The 23,274-nt window shown below is 38.8% G+C and overlaps 2 protein-coding genes across 5 annotated transcripts in view; both read right to left on the minus strand.

Moving 5' to 3' along the window:
• Positions 1-1,569: 1,569 nt before the first annotated feature.
• Positions 1,570-14,281, minus strand: tfap2c (transcription factor AP-2 gamma (activating enhancer binding protein 2 gamma)). Of its 4 annotated transcripts, none has more exons than XM_021308798.2 (8): positions 14,144-14,281; positions 10,026-10,475; positions 9,571-9,622; positions 8,247-8,318; positions 7,477-7,699; positions 6,143-6,261; positions 3,541-3,682; positions 1,570-3,302 (listed from the first exon to the last, which is right to left on the minus strand). In XM_021308798.2, exons 1-8 carry the CDS (start codon positions 14,264-14,266, stop codon positions 3,008-3,010), a joined length of 1,476 nt encoding a protein of 491 aa, XP_021164473.2. In that variant the 5' UTR covers positions 14,267-14,281; the 3' UTR covers positions 1,570-3,007. The 4 variants fall into 4 exon arrangements, with proteins under 4 accessions (XP_021164473.2, XP_021164472.2, XP_021164475.2 ...); XM_021308797.2 differs by lacking the exon at positions 14,144-14,281 and adding an exon at positions 11,024-11,480; XM_021308800.2 differs by lacking the exon at positions 8,247-8,318.
• Positions 14,282-19,554: 5,273 nt separating this feature from the next.
• rtf2 (replication termination factor 2) overlaps positions 19,555-23,274 on the minus strand; it is a 28,094-nt gene continuing 24,374 nt past the window's right edge. The window contains exons 8-9 of the mRNA XM_012849248.3: positions 20,755-20,829; positions 19,555-20,257 (exon numbers count right to left, since the gene is read on the minus strand). Of these exons, the coding sequence (XP_012704702.2) occupies positions 20,061-20,257; positions 20,755-20,829 (272 nt within the window). The 3' untranslated portion in view covers positions 19,555-20,060. The remainder of the gene's footprint in view (positions 20,258-20,754; positions 20,830-23,274) is intronic.

A 23,274-nucleotide genomic window follows, 5' to 3' on the forward strand; every position in this document is an offset into this window, starting at 1 on the left:
CCATGAGTAATATAGAATAAATGAACAACGTTGCCAAAAAAATAAAATAATAAATCTTGCTCTCGACTATTGTGATATTGTCACATCATTTAAAAACAGCTCCAAAAATGAAAAGCCATTACAATGCTCACTTGGTAATGTTATGGAGTAGAGACAACTTACACATCACATACATTCCCTGTTTTGATTTTGTTCATGTTAACTTTTTTTGGGTGCAGCACCATTATTAAAAGTCTGGTTATTTTTCTCCCGTTTTGATTCCACGTGTCTCTCTCATATGTATGAATAAGCCTGTGAAACACATGGAGAGAATCATCTAGGACTGGCTGGGCAAGTGATGATTAAGCAACCTTTTTTTTTTTTTTACTATGCAATACTATCTACAGTTTTTCATCAGTCTCTGACATCAAAGGTTTTCCTGGCATTATGGGAAAACAATACGCTGAAACAACACTGGCATTAAGAAGAGAAGAGGTGGCGCATCAGTTTGACAGATGTCTGCTATGCCTGAAAACTGTCACTCAGAAAACCCTTGTGTCATTAACAACCTTTTTACAACATGTCGGTGAAGAGTTAGAGACCTTAGTGTTGCCTCAGTACATCATATTGAATGAAAAACATTGTTCAGTGGTGGACTGTCTGACACAAACGAGGAACTCATGCAATACATACAGAAAAGTTGCGGCTGACGGGATCTCAATAATCAGAATATCTTTGAAATGTTGATTTGTTCCAATAATTCAGTTCAAAAAGTGACAGTCATGTATTGCAAAGATTCATTGCACAAGTGAGTGATATATTATTTCAATGTCTCTTTTCTGTTACTTTAGATAATTGTGGCTTGCAGCTAAACACAGAATTCATTTTATTTTTAAGTATTTAATTTTTTTTTGTTTTTGAATAACACCATTAAAAAAGGATTTCCATTTGAATAACTGCAGTTTAAGAGTAATTCATTAATAGTAATTCATGGTAAAGGACCCCATGACCATGTATTAAGAACATAAACTACACACTACATGGACATACTTTTTTTCTGTATCCATTTTTTTTTCATTCTATGAAATATAATATAATTTCCTGAAACAGCAATTGGGGTTTTCTCAGCTAAAAGTTGAAATCAAAATAAAATATCATGAACTACACATGTAAAATATCTCTCTGTGTGTGCAATGATTCTACATTATATCCAAAATTAACTTTTTGAATTGAATTTTATAAATAAATTAACTTTTCAACCATAGTCTAGTTTCATCTAAGGCAATCTAAAATCCATGCCGACGTACTTTGATCACACCAGGATATATTGCAGTTATGAGCGATGAGGCATCTTCTTTGAACGCAGCGTTTTTAATCCAGGTTAGCGTGTGAGTGGAACTACCTGCAAGAATACTTTTAATAAAATCCTAGGCCTTTTGTTAGTACAAAAATGTAACAAGCCATTTGCCTGTTCTCTGCAACACATCTTCGACCATCACATGATGCGCTGTTGAGGTTCGTGCCTTCACTGAGCAACACAGCCTATTTGTGAAGCTAACTGAGAGCAAATAATGATGACTACTGTTCCCATTAGTTTAGTGGGGGGAATTTTCTTTTGCTGTTTATCAACAGATCTTCCAACACATGACTTAACCATTTTCGGTGAAATATTGTTGAAAAAACTAGGTCATAAAAAAAGGAAAATGGGTTTCTGTGATCTGGGCAACATTATTTGCACACTGCATCTGGATTGAGGCTTTCATTTTTTTTATTTGTATTTGATCCTGGAACAGTTTTGTTACATTTTATATAAAAAAAAAATATCATGCCCACTTCCTAACCTCTATCTGATAAAAACTAACCCATTTAAGAAACTTGCTAACACGTCCTGATAAAAAAGTTAAACCATACACCTGAAGGATGCTACTATTTACACAAACCCATTAAATTACAACATAAATTAAAAAAAAAAATGTATATTTACATTCCAGGACAACAAACTGAATAAAATTCTATGTTTTGACATTTTGAATTTAATGTCTAGTTAAAAACCTTTTCAGAGAAAGAAATATGTACAATTACACACATTCTTACGACACACACACACACACACACACACACACACACTGTAGTAGGACTGAGCATGTTGGTCGGCTGATGGTAACTTAGGCTTTCAAACACTAAGGATGGAGAACACCTTGTTTCGAAAACGATACGGCGTTCTCAGTGACAACAGAATTGCAGCAATGCTTGTAATCCACACGAACACTGACAAGGCGTTTTTTGCAGCATCTTTGTAGACCTGGTTTGTGAGCAAGCAATGACTCAAAAAAATGATCGTCTGACTCAAAATTTCTCCCATTACACAACGCAGAACAAGACTACAGTCAATCAGGACTGGTTGTACAAAAGAAGAGAAAACAAAGATAACAGGGTATATTTCTCCTCTCTCTCTCTCTCTCTGTCACACACACACTTACAGATTGTCCTTTGCAGGTCCATTGAGACACAGGAAATCAGTGAATTTGCCTCCAGACACAGGAGAAAGAGGGAAGCTGAGAGGAATTCACAGCCATTGCAATGCATCTTGAAATGATGTCCACTAGGAGAATAAAAAAAATAAAAACTGAATGTACTTGTTTACCCCTCTTCTTCTTCGTCTTCAAAAAGGGTCTTTATTTCGTAGCATAGTCGGACTTTCATGAAACTGCATTGCTATTATGTAATGGTACTGGTGACCATCACAGAAGCAGCTCCAAAGGAGAAAAAAAAAAAAAAAAAACGAAAAGTCCACAGAATTCCCTATTCGATGTCAACACTTACTGTCTCGTAGGCGACTGTTACAAATCCACAGCCATGTAGAAATACACGTTTACAGTGGAAGCACACACACATACACCCACATACAAAATAAGCTCTCAAAATGGTAATACTAAAGATAAGTTTCAAAAAGTTCAAAACAGGGAGAGGGCAGCAAGACTGGGTGTATTCTGAGATTCTGAAATTCCTGCTTTCTCCTTTTGAGCTCTCATTTCCTGTGCTTGTCCATTTTGTCGGCGGACTTGCTCCCGCTCTCCGAGGATCCCTGGGTTTCACTGCCAGAGCTCAAGTACATCTTGTCCACTTGTTTCAGCGCTTCATTTAGGTAGTTCTGGAGCGAGGTCATCGCGGCGCAGATGGCCGGAGAACCGAATCCATGAGTGATGAGGCTGAAATGAGTCAGGCAGCCCTGGATTCCGGGCTCCAAGATGGGCGCCGGCCTCGAGTTTCCCAACGGTGACCGGTCCTGTGTGAGTAGGTCAGTAAATTCTTTGCAGATTTGCCTGAAGGGAGAGAAAGCAGCGTCAGGGTGGACGCAATAATTCACTTAGCCTGTAAGCAAACAGAATAGATAAGGCTGTGGGTGTTTCAGGAAGGTAGATGCTCTCCACTGCCAAAATAACAGAGCAACAACAGGCTTTGAAAAAAGAAAAAGAAAAAGAGGCACGTTGCAACCTGACTCTGTTACAAGCGAACAAATGCGTGCAAATAAGATGCAAACCACCGAATAGAAATCCTTACTTAGCAGCGAGGAGCATGTTCTTGCGAGAGTTGACCTCGTTGCGCTCCACGTGGGGCCTGCCCAAGTATTCCGCTATCGCCTTTGCGGGAAACTCGGTCTCGCACACGTAACCAAAGTCTCTTGCTAAGTGAACGGCTTCACCTGTGGGAAGAGGAAAAGGAAAATCAGATGCCGGTGGCAGAAATCACAAAGTACGACACATTGCGTCTTCCAGACTAATTTTTACAAGCCATCCTAAAACCCCCGCCTGTTCTTCCACACAGGGAGAAGTTCATTCTGCTGTTTAAAGAGCCGCATAAAATGAGTGTAATTCCTTCTAAAAGCTTCACTCCTTCCTTCATTAAGTGCTTGGTTGTTTACACTTGATGTATATTTGATATTTGTCTACTGCTAATGTATTGCGTATCTTTAATTTTTCAATTACTATGTGTGGTGCCTATGAAGCAATGCTGGTTTCTACCATGCCATCACTTTTATGATTTTAACGTTGTATTGTTGTTGTTTTTTTTCCGTTGTGTGTTGTTTAAACTAATTTACTAAACTAAACTTCCACAACAACTGCTGTTATTAAGACGTTGAACCCTAAACATGGTAGAAGCGACAACAGTAGCTCTTCTGCTCTGAGTTCAAAGTAATTTTTGTGGAAATGAGTCCTGTTTTCTCATATCTATCTACGATGTTTTACAAGCTAAATTCAACTTGGACGGTGCCTGTAAGCAAAAGATGACAAACTTTTAAATATTACTTTCAATGGTTCTGACCTCCACCACTTCAGTCCGTGCATGTGTTGGTAAGCGGCTTTTATAATCATAAATGATTGTTGAAAAGCAAACATATTAAAAAAAAAATTGGTTATTTGATTTTTTGTTTAAAATAAGATAAAAAAAATCCTGAATTTAAATAACATTTCTTTTCTTGGGTCAAAAACAGATTAGCAATTTAAATCTGGTTTGATTCTTTTGTGTTTATTTTGGATAATAAAAACATGAAATCACTGGCCAAGAGGAAAAGGAAACACTGATTCTGTCATATTCTTGCTACTCTGCATTTGTTTGTTAGTCGAAAAAGACAACACCATCAAGGCTTTGAAGGACAAACAGCATCTCCTTTAGCCCCAGCATACAATGGTACCTTATTTAGATGGTTGTTGAGGAATATGAAAAAAAAGGGGCCAAATGTTGATCTTGCGTTAAAAGTGTGTTAATTAGTTTATTAATTTTTCATTGTTTGTTTTTCACCATAAATACCTTGTATTTCATTCAAATATTTTTGGCTATGAAATATACATCAAATAAGTGAGAACTTTTTTATTTACTTCTCAGCAAAGGTTTCAGATCACAGCATCCATTTACCAAAGCATGCTTAGATAGACACCCAATGGTGGAGATATAGCTATTAATAATAATAATAACTACAATATTGGTGCAAGCTATCAGTTCATGGAACATTATTGCCAACCTTCAGTTTCACCCTGGTGGGAAGACAGCCACCTAAACAGAATCTGTTGACCAAAGGAATAAACCCCAGTGTTAAATCCTCCAGCCTGTGGAAAACTGAGCCAGTGGAATAAATAAATTTTGTTCTTAAGGTTGGTTTGATTTGCACGGTCCTAACGGACTTATGTAGATAAACGGTAACATCGATGGCCAGAGGCACTTCAAGCGATGCTTATTGAAAGACTTGCACATAACTACAGGATTCAGGCAGCTATTCAAAAACACAAGCTTTAAGGTCAGCTGGCCCTCCTGGCGAGCTGAACACAACATCGCGAGGCTTGATTCAGCTTTGAAGTTCTCAAAATAAAACAGGCCTCCAGTCATTCTCCTGCATAGAATCATTAGCCCATTTAGAAAAATGAATGGGAATCCAGAAAGAGAGAGAGAGAGAGTGAAATCCTGCTTTTGCCAGCGGCAGGTAGGCGGTACAAGGTGACAAGTTTTTATCTTGCCTTCAGCTCAAACCATAAAGTGGAACTGGTTCGCTATAACTGGGTCTGTTAGGGTTTTGGTTGGTTTACTTTACAAAAATACATAAGGGCACATACTCAGAACGTGTGATTAAAGACTAGCGTTGCCTTGTTTTGGATTTTTAAAGCAAGAGCAGGTATTTCTTGCTAAACAGACGCTAAAGTTGTACAATAGATTTTACTCTTCAAACACAGAAGAGAGGATGATGTATGTCTGGAGGAAGTTTGCCTGTTTTCCTTGTCTGTCAGCCAATTCCTTTTTGTCGGATCCAAAATCGCTTTATGTAGAAGAATAGTGCCTAAATGCCTTATGGGCATGGTTTTATTGGCTGAAGACAAAAGTAAAAAAAATAAAAAATTGTCCTTTCTTCTGCTCCTAACTGGAGGCTAATTATGCATGTAAAAGGTCATCATATGCGGAACTACTGTAAGCCAGGAGAGCACCTTTCTCAAGAACAATGCTTATTGACAGGTGGTTTGACATTTTTTTTTATGACGCCGCTCTACTGAAAACATTGCTGAGCTGCGGAGACTGACACATGTGCATTCCCACGCTATTTGAGCAGCATTCCAGCCAGTGCAAGTGGCAGTTAGAGCCAGGAAGGTGAAATGTGCCACTGAGTGATATGTCATACCTTCTACAAGCGAGGTAAGTAGAGTTACATTGGCCGCCTTCCTTCTTCCTGCAGGCAGGTTAAGCCCAATTTTATCCAGCTTCTCTCTCAGAGAACGACCTCCGTTTTTCGACTTGGCTCTGCAGGACGACACAAAAATACACTGAGTCCAAAACCACGACAGCAGCCGCAGACTGCGGGAGACTTTTCCCTGCACATCTTTCAGTTTTGAGAGATTATTCCACCATAATGTTTATGCAGTATGTGGTCCTCACTTCTCATACCACAACAGTTTTGGGGATTACTATTTAAGTAGGTTCAACACATACATTAAAAGAAAAGAATTAGTGTCTGCAAATTTCATTAGCGTAGGAATATTGTATAGAAACCGTCGGAGAAGGCCCATATTTGTTTCTGAAAGACAGCTCTCTCTGTATTCATCTTTATAGTTAGTATATAAGAGCTGCTTCTCCAGACTTGCACAATCGCTGAAACCACTGATGATTCGTTTTACAAAAACACAACAGATGAATCACTCATACATGCATTCTGTACAGGCTTTTTAAACTCCTAAGTTGCCATGGCAGAGTCAGTTTTCTGCATGACCAGGCTGGCAAAGCTCTCCCTCCCTCTGCATGGCGGGTGAGAGAGACATGTGCGGCTAAGTGCCCCCCGCCCCGTCATATCGGACCCCCCCCCCCCCCCAAACCGTCTCTGTACTGACAAACCCCCTCCCTTAACCATATGACCTACTTAAAAAGGGCTGTGGTTGTGTACGTGGGTGTGTGTCAGCATTAACAAAGGCACATGGGAAGTGGCAAACATGCACCGTGACAAAAAAATTTGCTCTGATCAGGGGTGTTAAGCACAAGTGTAACCCCCCACCCCCCAGTCCCCCTACAGACTGCCGCAAGTAACATATGCGCCATAAGGTCAACTGCTAAGGCACAGATAATCCCACACATCTCGCAAACATCAACAGCCACACACCTTTTCAGATTAACATTAAGAGCGCTGATGTAACGCATCGTCCAGGGATGCACTGAACTAAAACTGCAGATGACACAAAGTATGGCTTGAACCTTGCAAGAAACAAAAAAAGGGAAAAGGGCACAAGGACCCAAGGAGCCACGCTGGGCTTTAACAAATGTCTCTTCCACGTGCCTCTGAACTTTAAGCTAGAGCTAATGCTCCACAATGTTATTATCATGTATAGCTAAGGCTACCCTAACAGCTTACATAGCTATAGAAGACAGATCACATACAGGTTAAAAGTAAAAAAATCAGGTCAAGGAGAGGACAATATTATATTTAATCCAATCAAGCTGACGTGCTGAGTAAATCTGAGCCCTGACCTGCGTAAAACTCCTCCCAGAAGCGATGCGTTCAGGCACTCCGGGGGTGACAAACGTCTCTGGACTTCAGCCACAGTAACTTTGTACTTGGATGTGGAGCTCAGCAATGAAAGGCGACCCGGTACGGAGCAGAACACTTCTGTGGGGTTGGATACCATGCCCAGGAGTGACTCTTTCTGGAAGGGAAGGCCCAGCGTGTTGCCTTTGGGTAGTGTGACAGGGCCTGGAGAGAATGGGAAAAATCTACATTAAGTACAGAAAAAGAAAAAGGGAAAAAAAGAGTTGTGGTTGGGCAACAGTGATCGTTTGCATATGCCCTTTCCCAGTGTATGTACGTAAGCTCTAAATCCTTTTGTGAATGTCTGTTTTTTTGCATGCAATCGCAGGAACCTATGTGTGTGCGCTTGTTCAGTTCCGAGGAAACCAGCCTTTTGGTGAATGAGTGTTTACAAGAAACATCTTCATGAACTTTTGGAAATACTGTGTGGTTCTTGAAACCCTGGATGCCTGAAGGTTGGCCCTCATTTTAGACACCGTCCACAAACAGGTAAGCACAAACAAGCTGCCCCTCATCTGAGCCCTTGCCATGCAAATGGCCTGCTCTCTTTTAAATTTTCCTGAAATGTTTTGAACTTGATCACATTAAAATGACGACTGGGTTTTAATCAAACACAAACGGAGCGACAGTCGTCAGACAAAAACAACAACAAAAAAAAAAAAAAAACAGTACAGCACACTACAATACAAAATACAGCTATCTTCATCCTCACCAGCAAGAAAGCCCCCCTGATAATAAGTCCTCTGTATGCGATCAAGGTTCCTGCCACCTCGTAGTCCTAATACTGAGACAGAAATCACAGAGTCACATGGGTGTTTCACTTCTCCTCTGGGGCACATGTCTGGGAATGACATGCCATTGTTTACAAGTGGGAAAACCTAGATTGCCTATAGCGTGGCCTTCAGCATGGGAACAACATAATGAGCCATCACTGATTTCCATAACATCATGGAGACGCGTTGCTTTGTTCTATCGCACAAATAACTTTCTGCTTGTAATTGTGCAATCTGTCCATCTATCTGTCCATCTATCTGTCCGTCTATCTATCTATCTATCTATCTATCTATCTATCTATCTATCTATCTATCTATCTATCTATCTATCTATCTATCTATCTATCTATCTATCTATCTATCTATCTATCTATCTATCTATCTATCTATCTATCTATCTATCTATCTATCTATCTATCTATCTATCTATCTATCTCTCTGTCTATCTCTCTGTCTATCTCTCTGTCTATCTAGTCTATATATCTGTCTATCTAACCGTCTATCCATCCATCTATCAGTTTTATTAGACGCTGATCCCAAAGCAGCAGAAGGTTCAAAGCACAATTCGTGCCCCAACACATTACAAAACAGCCCTTGACATGCGAGCCAAATGCCACACCCAACCAGAAGCTGGTCCAACAGAGAGCCAAACACAAGATTTAAGACCAACTCCTAAATTCCCGCAAACGTGAACAGAAAAAAAAAAAAAAAAGAAAGAGCTGCCGTTTCAAGCTTAAGACGGCCTGAAGATGATTCAAAGCCTTCCGCCTCTCTTCCTTACTCAACCCTGCCAGGCTGCCAGATTGCTCAATTTGGCTGTCATGTCAGCCACAGCCGGCCGAATGAGAAAGCGGGGGATCAGCTCCTTTTCCACTGATGAATCCATTCAAGCACCTTCACCAGCAGAATAGGTGGAGGATCATGTCGAGCTTAGACGAGTGCATCTCGTGGCTATGCGTGGATTATCATCGTAAAGCGTGCTAGTGCAAATAAAAGACAAATAGCAGCCTCCTCCTGTGCACTCAGTGCCCTGACATGCCATTTGGAGCACGGTATTTTTTGGAATATAGTGGAAAAAACACGGTTCTTTTTGTAAATTTCCAGTTCCTGTTACTAATTACGGCATAGCCTGCACAAAGACTACAAAGGCAAATGTAACCCAGACAACATACTCCAAAAAGACGGCTGTTATTTTTTTCCCCCCCCTCTTACTTTCTTTCTCTTTCAGTTTTTATTCTGACAATAAGGAAAAGGAACACTTACCTTTTTTGATAACTGTCTGATCTGCCATAATAATACTGTGGTCATCTACATGCTGATTAAAAAAAGACAAAAGAAAAAAAAAACAGAAAAAAGTAGATGAGCATATTTTATTGGTACAAGATAAACGAGCAAGCTTAGATTAATTTATATTTATATTTAACTCTTATTATCAACTTTCAACAATAAGCTAACACTGTCATACTAATTGGGTTAAACAAAAAAAACTAATAAAACAAATATATATATATACAAAAAATATGTGATGTCATTGTAAATATAGAAAGGAAAAAAAATCTTAATTCTTTTTATTATCAATCAGTGATCTTCTTGGAATACTGCATGTGTTTTTTTTTATCTTTTTTAGTGAATGCAGCTGGATGTACGTATCTGGTTCTCTCATGCACATAAACCCTCATATGCACCTTTTTGTCATTACATGAGTCATATTCTCTTACCTGAACGTCTTCCAGTCCTGGGCCCATGTCATGAATCCCCATATTATCGCCGATAACTGAAGAGTCCATGCTGTGAGGGGGCAGCAGCTCCGGCCGCCGGAATCCCTCTCTTCTCACCCCGGAGGAGCCTCCCTCCAGGCCCAAGATTTGACTCGCCAGTCCGCTCCTGCCGAGTCCATCCTGGCCCTGCCGGCCTGGCCAGGAGGGCTGCTGCTGGTTCGACGAAGGCGACTGGTGTATGGAGTTGATGTTGAACGGGTCTCCGAGATGCGAGTAAGGGTCGGTGGACTGGGGGTAGGAGATGGGCTGGTACGGAGGTGGAAAGTAAGGAGGCTGGAAGTCTGAACCAGCTGAGTGGGAGAGGGAAGGAGATGGGCTGTAGAGGTGCTGACTGACCGCTGGAAGGTGAGGCAGCCGGGGGTTCCCATTGCTGTTGCCATCATGCCTTTCCTGGGACAGGGAAGAGACAAGGCAGCTGAGAGAGGTGGCAAATACAGGGCAGGTGGTGGTATTTAACGTTTGAGGAAATTCTAGGGGTCAGTCACCCTATTTTCTTTAACAATTTACGCTAAAATTAGTTACTATTCCGGAGCACATTGGGACTACAATATATGTTTTCTTTACTAGTTTAAATAAAGATGTAAATAAAACGTTTAGCCTAATAACAAAGTAACTTCATTTGTGTATTTATTGTTATTGTTTATTTTTTAAATTATCTTTAAAGTTTAACATTTTAAGCTTTAAAAGTGCAACAAACCTCTAAAGTCGTGAATCATTTTTGATTTTTTTTTTTTACCCAAACAAACGTCATTTTAATATCACAAGGCATTTTTTTAGCTTTCTTTTTTATTATTATTCTATTCGCACAGGAAAATTAACACCTACCCGCGCCATAACCCTTTTTTTTTTTTTTTTTTTTTTTTTGGAAAAACAAAACTTTTCCCTCTCTTCACTTTTATTCAAACGATAATGCCACACAGCATGACAGTAAAACTCACCTCGCAGTCATCTTCATATTTTACGTTGTCGGCTAGTTTCCACAACATTTTCCTTTTCTTCGTTGCAAAAGTTAACAGCAAAACAAAAAGTCAACAACAACGACAACGAGAAGAAGAAGAAAAAGAAAACGTCGCCTTGGGCTAATCCAGGTGTGGAAAAAATGGGAGCTCCCTGGAGATCATGAACCCGCTTGCTCCTCTGCTGCAGCAAACAGACAGCAAAGTTGCGAGGTGAGGGCTCAAGGGCAAACTGACCCACAGACTGACGCTCCCACAGCAGACAGGCTATGCGCCTATGAGTCTCCGTAGCCACTGTGAGAGAAAACAGTCGTTGTCAAGAAATATTTCTCACCCCCCTTTTTCTCTCTCCGGTCAACGCGCTCCGGAGTTGTGTTGTGAAAGCGGGTAAAAACTGCTGTATAAGAAACTTGACTCCCTCTTTTGGACGAAACAGAGATGTTCAATCTTATTGGTCCAAAAAAAAAAAAAAAAAAAAAAAAAGCAAGCTCTGCTTCATATCTGTGAGTGGGCGTCACCCTCTCCAAGTATGCCGCTGACAGGTTAGGAGGAAAATGTTTCTGATTGGCGGGAGGACGGTCCAATCAGAACCTCGTCCGTCTGTTTCAGCCGTCTTCGTCTTGTGTCAAAAATTGAAAACCCACCTTCCGAACTTCTAAATCACTTTTCGCGTGCTGCAATGGGCAAAGCCTCTTACCACAAAGCTAATTAGGTTTCCTCTGCTCGGGGTTCAAACCCGACGGGGTTTGTGAACCAAATGGGTGCGTGTTTTTTTTCCTAAAACAACCAGATGTTCTGGATTAAGGTCCCTGTAAACTGGATCCAGTGGGAATCACTGTGAAATAAATCCCAATCATTAAGAAAACAGCTTATTTTACTTCTTGTTGAACTTGTTTCCTACCTATAAAAACTACAAATAGAGCATCTAGCATTATGTCGGTGCTAATGACTGCAAAACTGTAAAACGGTTATTAAAATCATGGCTCTGTTTCTGTTGTTTTTCAGCAATTTTCTTTATTATTTTTAATGCTTTACAAACCAGAAAATGACTATTTAAAAATATTTGAGTTTATATTAATCTGGGTATCAATGTCTTTTATTATTATTATTATTATTATTATTATTATTATTATTATTATTATTATTATTATTATTATTATTATTATTGAGCCTTTTTTATTACAAAATCTCGTTGACCAGATGTTATAAGACCATCATAAACCAATATTGTTATAAAAATTCTAAACACACGTATATTAAATACATTATTATTATTATTATTATTATTATTATTATTATTATTATTATTATTATTATTATTATTATTATTGTTGTTGTTATTATTATTATTACAAAATCGTTTGCTTTGATTTGATTTGATGGTTACATTTTTTGGTTAATATTTGGACATCATTTAAACTATTTTCTTTTAATGCTCCTTCATCAAATCTTCCAAAAAAATAAATAAATAGAACTATTTAGAATTTTCGCTTCTAATAAATGGTAATGTACATGATATCCGACAAAATGCAAGTATTTACCAAATGTAAGATCTTTTTTCCCCTTATTTTCAGAAAGTATCGTTTTAACTTATTTCTCTGGATTGTAAAAGAACCCGCAGTTTTGGCGCATGACGAGTCTTTGAACAGGTCAATGAAATTTTAATGTTAGTGTTTCTCAGTGATCGTTTCTCAGTGCTCTCGCTTCAACCTACAATAAACCCAAAGGTTTAGCAAATTATCTATCTATCTATCTATCTATCTATCTATCTATCTATCTATCTATCTATCTATCTATCTATCTATCTATATATATATATATATATATATATATATATATATATATATATATATATATATATATCTTGCAAAAAAACAAACAAACAAAAAAAACATTTGAAATGCAAAGAATCTCAACAAACAACTATTTCGTAACTTCTGCTATTTAGAAGAGGGCGTCTCTTTTAATGACGCAGCAATTTTGCAAGGTTCAGTCTGATATATCACTTTCTCTCGCCATCCTTAAATTGGGGGGGGGGGGGGGGGGGGGTCTGTTGCTGAATCTTGTATCATTCGACATGTGAGCCTACAGTGGACCGCCTTTAATCTGTGGCGTCCATCCACCCAAGCTGTGATTCTCTTTTGCGCATGGGAACCAGGGGACGTGGACTGTAGAGGATTATCCTCTTCTTTTTTTTCTTTTTTAGCGTGTTGCTTCTTGGCTTGTTGTGATGCCGAGCAGAAGAGAAATGTGCGTTGATTAAATATCCTCCTCATCATAGCAGGCCTGCTGAGGGAGGTTAGCCACGCTTGGTCGGGCTGAATAATGCTTTGAACAGTCTGAAAAGTGCTTTTCATGCTGATGACAGTCAAATCTGGCTCATTTGATGGCAGGTGTAAAAACCAGCTGGATCTTTTGCCAGGTATATATATATATATTTTTTTTAAAAAAGGTCGAACAATGAGTGTCTTTATTTTTTAGTTGAAAAAAGACTTATTAAAGACTGGCTATTATGGGCTTTGAATTTGAAAAAAACGGACAAAAAATCCTGTATACAAACAACACTACTATAGGCCTACTGTTAAAGAAAAATAAAGGGGACACTTTACATTGTTCCATTGTGTTGTTTAAGTGTTCCCTTTATTTATTTTTGAGCGGTATATTATAGAAATAATACATGACATTTAAGAATAAATGTCATGTAAAAGTGGGCTAGACGTCTTTAAAAGTGGGCTAGACGGAGTTGGACAATTTAGCCACTCTGGATATATTCAGCCACTCTGGATATATTTGTTTAATTATTATTATTAATATTATTATTTACACAAATAAATATAGTGCTATAGTGCTGCATGACTGTAAAAGGAGGCAAAATACAGAATGTTTCTTGATTCTGACGGATTCTGGAGCGCACAACCCTGCGCGATTACAAACGAAGACGATTGTGGGGGGGATATATTATAGCAAGAATGCAGTCTAAGCAGAAAAAGAGGCACTAAACATACATAGTTATTAAAAAAGAAAGTTTGCGTGAGTGAAATCAGTGGTAATATAGACCCAACCACACGCATCCGCACGCAGCGAGAGGGGGAATCAACTCACCCTCCAGTCTATCCTCTCCAGCAGAGACATCAGCAAGGCTCCAGTCGCGGCAATCCCTCTGAGACGCAGCGCCTGACTGAAACCGTCGCGTTTTACTTCACCTGATTGTGGTGCAGTGCGCATGCGCCGGTGTAACAGCTACACCTGAGTGGGACAGATCAAATCTAACTCATCGACGGAATCTTGCAGGTAGTTTGTTCTTCTGAAATACATTTACTAAACAACAGGCCTGTGTAAAATGACTGCACTGACTTAAAAAAAAAAAAAAAATCATAAAAAGGTCCGAGCTGATTTTTTATTTAATTTTTTTTTAACCTGTCTCGGTATATTGAAAGGCGAACACGAGTGCTTACGATCTGAGGTCTAAAAGACAACAAGACAAAAAAAAAAGGAGTTAGAGAAAATTTGTGATGAGGTAATTCCTCCCCCCCTTAAATGACATCGCCTCAGGCTGACCAGAGGAATCTCCTTTCAAAAGCAACTGAAGCTTTTTAAATGCCAGGAATGGCTGCTGTTATCTGATCTCCACCTATTTTTTTTTTCAAGTTACGCGAATGAATGCACCAGAGTTTCTTAGATGTGTCGCTGATAATGTGATTTATAAATGTGGTTCTGTATAGGCGTCACGTCCTGCATCATCAACTAATGCAGCTTCATTGCAACTTCAGGCCAGTTCAGTTTATTTTGAAAGCTCCAACAACTATGTCGCAGGTAGAGAATCTAAAACAAACAAACAAAAAAAAAAAAAATCAACAAAGTAAATATCTCGGGTTTTAATCAACACATTAGAATTTACACAGTAAAACAGTGGAATTGACACTAAATTGATTGTAGTAAAATAATGCATTGTAATTCGAAATCTATTGTTGTATTTACTAATTTCCCTAACAGGTTTTCTATTTAAGTTTTTTTTTTTTTATCCATGAAAAAACTATTTATTCTTGCTGCCTTTATGCAAATCAATGTTTAGTAAAGTTCGGTTCAAATTGCAAACGTGCAGGTTCAAACTTCCCCGAACACCGAAACGCCAACATGGGTCGGAAATAACAAAGCATTGTCATCATTGCACTGTCATGAAAATAAAAAAAGTTTAATGTTTTCTATTATTTCTTTAAGCGAATAAGGTTATTTCCATCCAACTTTTATCGCAAAGTCAATTGACGCTGTGAGCAGGCCTCTGGCGCCACCTAGTGGTATAATGCTCTCATTACCACACCTAGGCTGCTTTTAAAAAAACGTTTAATTTAAATGCTCTATACATTTTTACTTTTCTTTTTTTTCTTTAATGGGGTTGAGTGTTTTGTTCCTCTTTTAATGTGTATTATTCCATAAAAACGTTGCCCAAGGCTATTTACCTTACTTTTAAATAAATGTTAAGCGTGTAAAACGTCCACAGCAACCACACCCGACACTATCAATACTTTCTTTTCATCAACTCTCCAACTCTTTTGTAATGTAACAAAGCTTTCTGGATAGGAAGCGAAACGTCTTCAAACTTCGGAAAAAAGTCCTGTATTGTTTTTTGTTTTTTTTACTTTATTGAATTGCTAAAGGTACAATTTGCCTTCCGTTGCACATTGCTGCTCATTCTCATACAGGGCGATATACTCTTTTAGTTTAGTTTGAGGCCTGCCTATATATTTTCTACATTTAAGATAGGATTTTTCTGAAACTTTTTTGTGTGTGTGTGTGTGTGTGTGTGGGGGGGGGGGGGGGGGGTTAATGATCGAGTACTTCAGAGCCTATTTTCTTCACCGCAGTAGTTTCTGCTCTACCAAGCTTATATTTTCGCACCCTGTACACTTCTGAATATTCTTCTTGAAAAAAAAAAAAAGCCAAGCTCTTTCCGTTGAACACCCGAGCTTCCTCTGCCACTCTGTGTGCTCAGTCAAAACGCGCTGCTCCTTCAACAAATGAGGAAATCTACCGCTTCAGCCTGCTTTTGCGCCACATGTTCATCATTCCCTCTAATTAAGCTCTTATAAGGACTGTCTCTTTCTATTTTTATTCTATTTCAATTTATTTCAGATAATAACCCGCTACAGTCCCGATAAGAGCGTAGACGGTATAGGCTACACGCAATACGCTGTAACGGTTTCCAGATACGCACAACACGGAAAGCAGCCAAGTGGCACCTCCCACTCTAACTTTTTTTTTTTTATTATTCCTCCCACTGTAACTGTAAAGTTCACTAATGGTATGATCCACTTCAGGGGTGTTTGATGTTAACTGCTAATGCTTCAGCGGTCACGAATTTGTGAAGTATGCCGTCAAAGTATATCTGGAACATAAAAAATAAATGACATCAGAGGTGAATCTAATGGTTTTAGGTTTTTGTGGGGTGTGATCCCAATATTTACAAATTTAAGGATTTGCCACACACACGCACACACAAACACGCTGAAGGGGGGGGGGGGGGGGGGGGACACAAGGAGGTGGTGCATAATTTATGTCTTGTTTTTGACGTGAAATCATTGGTAAATATATTCAGAAACATATTTACATACCAGGTTAAGTGAAATTCTAGTTACATAATTTATTTTGAAGGGGATTGCACCATTCAGCCTAGTTATCTTGACATTACAGGAAGTTGGTTATATGACTCCTGTCGACCGATGAAAGCTCAAAGTCCTAATGTAAGTTACAGCCTTTTTGTTGTTCTTAAGCTATTATTTTAATAAATATGCCGTAAAATGATCGGGGAAAAAAGAGGAAATATTAGACCACAAATTGTACGGATGTGACAGCTTGCTCTAACACTTCCTTTCGAGTCTCTGGTTTTACTTTCCTTTTGGTCAGAACGTGCTTCAGTCTGGACCTGCATAGTTGGAAGTCATCTATATAAGCAATAATTATATTATTATGTGTCTCCAAATAGCATAGACTTTATTATTAATGATATCCAGACTCTTCTATAAAATAAAACGGTAACCTTGATTAGGATACTCATACAGATTAAAACGTTTGTGTTGAAAATTAAACCAATGTATATTATACCTCTTTTTTGTTATATATTCATAATATTCAAGAATGAGGGCTGAAATTATGCTTTTGGAAGCAGATCTGTTTGGAGCGGGTACTCTGATGAAGGAATTTGGGGTGGCAGATAGATGAAACACCAAAAACAATGAAAGGTAAGAGAATAAGTTTATTGCACAGTTGTCCAAGTCTTTGAAATGTGAAATGGTATTTATAGAGGGGGGGGGGGGCACTAATAGAATTCCACTGGAACGCCACAAAATCATCAAGTGTTACAGGTGAAAGTGGTTTATATTCATTAAGAGACTTTTCTAAAAGTTCAATGATGTTAGATATTTAAAATTCATCAGTGCAGCTGTTGTTCACAGGCTGCTACAGTTTTCTTTAGAAATTGTTCTGCAGTATGAACTAAATAATGTGTCGGCATTGATTTAGATGTTCATGTCTGCAGGAATCATGTTAGACAAACAACTTAAAAAAATATTATATATATATATATATATATATATATATATATATATATATATATATACACACATATTAAAAATATATATTTTACGGGGCTGCACTGTGACACAGTGGGTAGCGCTGTTGCCATGCAGCTAGAAGGTCCTGGGTCCTTGCCTTTCTGCAAGGAGTTTGCATGTTCTCCCTGAGCATGTGGCTTCCTCCCACAGTCCAAAATATTGGCCTCTCTAAATTTTCCTTAGTGTAAATTTTCCCAGCGCTAAAATGGTAGTATCGGTATCGGCGAGTACCAACGAAAAGGGCACCGATACCATTTTGGTTTGTATCTCACTTGAATGTCACTTGACAAAGTTTTTGTCACTCTCTCCCGCCTATTTTGGCATTTGAGAGCCAAAACTCAGGGTTTAAAAGAGATTATTCAATTATTAATGTAATTTTACTGTCTTACTGTTGCACTACTACTATTATACATGTTATAATTTCACTAATGTTGCACTATTTTGGCCTTTCAGAGCCAAAAGTTTAACTATTGTCACCCATTCCAGGTAGGCAATAAAAAGTTCTACTACCCCAAGTAGTATGTAGTTTTTCATATACACACACACATCATTTTCAAACAGATGGTATCGGTATGGTATTGGCCCAATATTGCACAGCCAGGAATCGGGTATTGGTATCGGGGCCAAAAAATGGCATTGGCACAACAAAACCAAATACCACCTTTGTTATAGTGTGGTATAACAAAAGATGCAATGATCAGGTTGCAAAATTGTACACATTTGCCACCAGGTAAAATGTGTGACCTGTTGCTACACGTTGCAATACCGTTATCTTTTCGGCTGCGAGTCATTTTTTCAGTCTAGAGAACCAAATCAGTTCTATTTGCTAAGTTTGTGCACACAAAGAATTTCCCTTTGCTTCTACTGAAGTGAACAGCTTTTCTTTTCCCTGTTCTCCTCTTGTCATTTATGCAAGTTTTCTGATCAACACAAACTTTCCTAGTTGATTAACTGAGCAGCAACGACTCCCATTAAACCCTGTGTTCAAGACTTTTTCGTACTTACCTCACATCCTTAGAATGAAAGAAAATACTTTAAAAAGCACCTGCTCTGCTGAGCTAACTTTTGAAACCTATGGTTGTTCAAAATATACAATATTTCCTCGTCAAATGAACTTCTTATCTCTTTGAGTTAGGATTAATGGTTTTCACTTAAGTAAGCTCTAACTATTGTAGACAATGGATGAAGTTGCCGATTACCTAGGTCATTTATAGTGTATTTCAGACATAATTTGCCAAAAAGCAGAAGAAAAATGTACCTGTTCCGACTTTGTGAAAGAAAAAAAATCTGCCATATTAAAAAGAAAACTTGTAATATTTAAATGTTTAGATAAAATATGCATTTACTGAACAAAAGGTCAGAATATCTCATCGGCAGGACATTTAACGATAGCTTAATCTAGTTTTTCTGCAGGAAATCTGTGCAAAACCCAAGATTTGGTTCTGCAAACAACCTAGATTCTATAAAAACGAAACAAGACTCATAATAAACACGCTTGTCAAGCATTTTACTTCCCAATCTGCACAGAAAGAGTACAGGAAATCACTGCAAGAAAAAAAAATCAGATAAAATAAAAATGTAAAGGGACATCTGTTTTGTATATGCAACAATTTGCAAAAAGAAAAAAAAGCTATACAATTAATTGGATAACAAAAAAAAAAAAAAAAAAAAAAAAGATTGCCTGGAGAGAAGAGTGTTAAATGTGTAGCAGACTGTTACTTTTCACATCGTTTTACATTAAAGTTCCTCCACAAAGGCTTGGAAAAATAAATAGAGAAAGAGAAGACCATTGTTTGAAGAAGAAACAAACAACTAAACTTTCTGAAGCCGGAAACTTAAAAAAAAAGAAGATAAAATCCCTTCCTCTCATCACACATTACAGCTTTCAGTTTTTGCTAGGGGTACGAATGTTTATGTATCGGATGCTTTAATATACTTTAAACACTTGAAGCACCCTAATGTTTGCAAACTTCTTTTAATAAACCTTTAAAGAAAAAAAAAAAGAAAAAAAGAAAAACAAGATGTATATTCTCCAGAAAGATCCATTAAATATCTTTCGAGTAGAGCAGAAAACAGTCTAACGTGTTTACACATCATTTAGTGTAGACAAGACAGCAATTCTCAGGTTACTTGCCACCTGAAAATCCAGAGGTGTCGAAGGAATACATGGGGGATTGCATTAGGACACCGGGTTACAAAACAAAGCCTGAAATGTTAAGGGAGGGGTTTAACAAAATGTTCACAGCATGTAAACAAGGAGCTACTGGGAACTAAACAGACAAACTGGGAATGAGTTGACGCACTGGTGACTTTATTAAATGTCAGCTGAGCGATGCGTGAGTGCTGCTTACGTAAAGAGATTAATATCTAATGGACTTAAAAAAAATGTGTTCTGCACTGAGCAACAGCTGCTAAAAGTGATAAGGTGTGTGAGTGACCCAGTTGGATAGCTGGTCTTTAGAGCGCTTAGCAGAGCTGTGGGTGGTGAAGAGGGACTTGAAAGCCTCGGACTTTCCCTCCATGTCTTGGATGGACCTCTTGGTGGCAGGAGCCGCTGAAGATCTGGAGCCTTTAGAGGAGCTGGAGGCACCGGAGGGTCCGGCCACATCTGGGTGGGAGGGCGATACAGCAGAAGAAGGAGAGACACGGGTGTAAAAAGATGGTATTAAAAAAAAATGGTGGGAGTTCTGAGAATTAATGATTATCAAAGCAACATTTTTAAACATATACATAAACATGGATTTTATTTATAATATATAAGCAGCATAACTGGAATTATGTATTAACTCAGAGGACAAAAACAGCAAAATTGGCATGTGCCTATGTCTCAAAAATAGAAGATTTGAAACATAGGTTTGGATTGGTTTTACACAGATCTTTTAATAAATGTGCTCTAGAGTTTCAAATCATTATGAAGAGACAACCTGATGCACATCCGAGGATATTAGAGCAGACAGAACTACTTTTAAAACAATCATCAAGACAACCTGCTGTTTCAAGGGAGATTTCTACAGGAATCCTGGAAGAATCCCTCATTTCTAAACAGAAGCTCAGACTAATCATATGCTCCGTCTGCATGTCCCTGAGCTAAATGTGTTTATCCACCTGATTGGCTGCTTTCTTCTCCATTTTCTTGTGATTTCCTCCCAGCTACATCCACTGGTGGAGGCTGGGCATCCTCTGTGGGTGGGGGGGGGAAATAAGAATCAAGACACAGAAACAAATTGTGTCCGACATCATACAAGCACTGTTGTGTCATGTCACTTAGCTGGAGGAGACCTTTGCCTGTAAACATGTTTCAAAGAGAGACTGGGGTGCAGATAAGCGGAGGGGTGGTAAAAGCCCTCTGGGTAAAGCTTTTGCTGAAGTAACAAGCAAATGAATAAAAAGAGTTGCAATTGGATTTAAAATAATGTAATACTAAGAATAAAATGGTATAACCCCTCTATCGGAAGGAGTTAGCGGCTTCACACATATGGGGAAAAAAAGATGGGATTTTTATGTTGCAAGAAAGTTTTTTTTTATTCAAAGCTGAGGTGGTTTTGCAGCCAATTCCTCTTTTTAATGTCGGATAAGAGGTAAACAGGAAACCCCACCAGGAACCTTGTAGGAATCACTGACCTGTGCGGCCTGATTCAAGAAAAGCTCCCGCTTCAGTTTAGCCATTTTACATTTCTTCGCTCATAGTCAGGAAAATTACACTGAATGGCTTAGAATGTAAATAAGCTGGTCAGAAAAGGTGCTGGCTTTATTCCAAATACATGAATGCAAGGAACCTTTATTTTATAACAAGTTTACGAGTCGGTTACTTTACTGGGTTCTAATTGTGTGTTTAGGCAAAAAGAAAATTAGCCAATCACACGAGCAGCAGCTCAAAACCTTTTGTCAGCGAGCTGCGGTCATTACAACATGTGGGAGTTCAAAGCATCAGAATGTGGAAAAAGATGATTTAATTGACTCTGACCGTGGCGGCAGATGGGCTGGTCTGAGTATTTTCCTCTCACGAGTTTAGAAAGCATGGTCTGAAGCAAGAACATATCCAGGATATTGCCAGTGTACATCCTTCTTGATGTCAGAGGTGAATGGGCATCAATTTTTCATCAAATTGATGAAAAAAAAAAGGCAACAGTAGCTCTAACCACCTGTTACAACCAAGGTATGCAGAATATAATCAGTAAAAGCACAACACTTGAAGCAGAGGAGCCACAGCAGCAGCAGGTCAAGAAACCGAGGCTACGGTTCACACGGGCTGTAGTATTCAGACCGCAGGGTGAGAATTTGGCTTAATAAACAAATGTATGGCTCCATCCTGCTATGCAAAAACGAATTGGCTTGCTTGTGTTGCTGTGAGGGATATTTCCTCTCCGTAGTTTGGGCCCCTTAGTCCCATTCGGACGTTGTTTGAACGTCACAGCCTACCTGAGTAATGTTGCTGTGTCTCAAGCTGGTTCCTGGAAGAGGACAATGAATCCTCTGCAATCTGATGGCCTGCACAGGCATGAGTAGTCAACCCAGTCAAACTACAAAATCCCAATTACAGCTCAAAGGAGCAGGTTTTTCAAACAAGTAATTGAGTTCTTGGTCGTAGATGACGTGGTTTAGAATATGATTTCCTGTCTCTTTTAAAGCAGAAACTAGACACATGCCTTGCTCAGGAGGGATTTTGAACCATGCTTCTACACAAATGGCCTTCAAATCTTGAAGGTTCTTGTGGTCATTTCTATGCGTACCGTCTTCAGCTCTCTCCATACATTTTCAGCAGTATAGAAGTCAGGTGATTGGCTGGGCCATTCTGGTAGTGTTACTTTATTTCCTTAAAACCAATTAAGAGCTTTATTGGCCGTCTGTTTGGGACTACACGTAAAGCTTGGAAATCAACACGGGTTTTATCTTCAGATTCTTATGAAGAATGTTTCTACATTCATGCTTTCTTCAATTATATGAAGTCTGGCACTACAACATGCTGTAAGACAGCCCATTACGCGATGTTCCTACCATCAAACTTTAATTTTCCGCGTTCTTCCTCCAAACATGGTGTGTGCACTGACATACGAGTTCAGCTCTGGCGCCCTCTGACCAGGCTAAATTCTCATAGTACTTCACTGGGTTGTTTAAATCTTGGGCAGCAAACTTCAAATATGCGTCAACCTGCTTTTCCTTCAGCAGTGGAGTCTGGCAAAGAGAGCGTGCATAAAGGCCATTGCAGTAGAACGCATTACTTGTTGTCTTTCAAGGGGGGAAACGAGAGCATTTGTTATTTCCAGGCCTATCTGAGGCGCACGGCGAGTGAACAGCTCTATAGTTTGTTCTTTTGATTCCGCTATCAGACATGTTATGGGCGGACCCTAACCATGGCTAGTTTATAGTGACATGATGTGCTTTCAGTTTACAGGTTATGGCTCCAATGGCATTCACCGGAACAATTTGAAGTATAGAAATCCAGCTATAACCATTGGCGTGAGTATGCTTAGCAACAGTAAGGCTCTTTTGTGACAATCTCTTTGGTTTTACTAGAGCTGGCCGATATGGTCTTAAATCAATTATCGTGATATATTGAGCAGGTCACCACGATAATGATAAATGGATGACAATATTTTTCCACATTTTGTTACAGTACAACCACAA

This window comes from Fundulus heteroclitus, chromosome 20, assembly GCF_011125445.2.
Source record: "Fundulus heteroclitus isolate FHET01 chromosome 20, MU-UCD_Fhet_4.1, whole genome shotgun sequence".
Classification (NCBI taxonomy): domain Eukaryota; kingdom Metazoa; phylum Chordata; class Actinopteri; order Cyprinodontiformes; family Fundulidae; genus Fundulus; species Fundulus heteroclitus.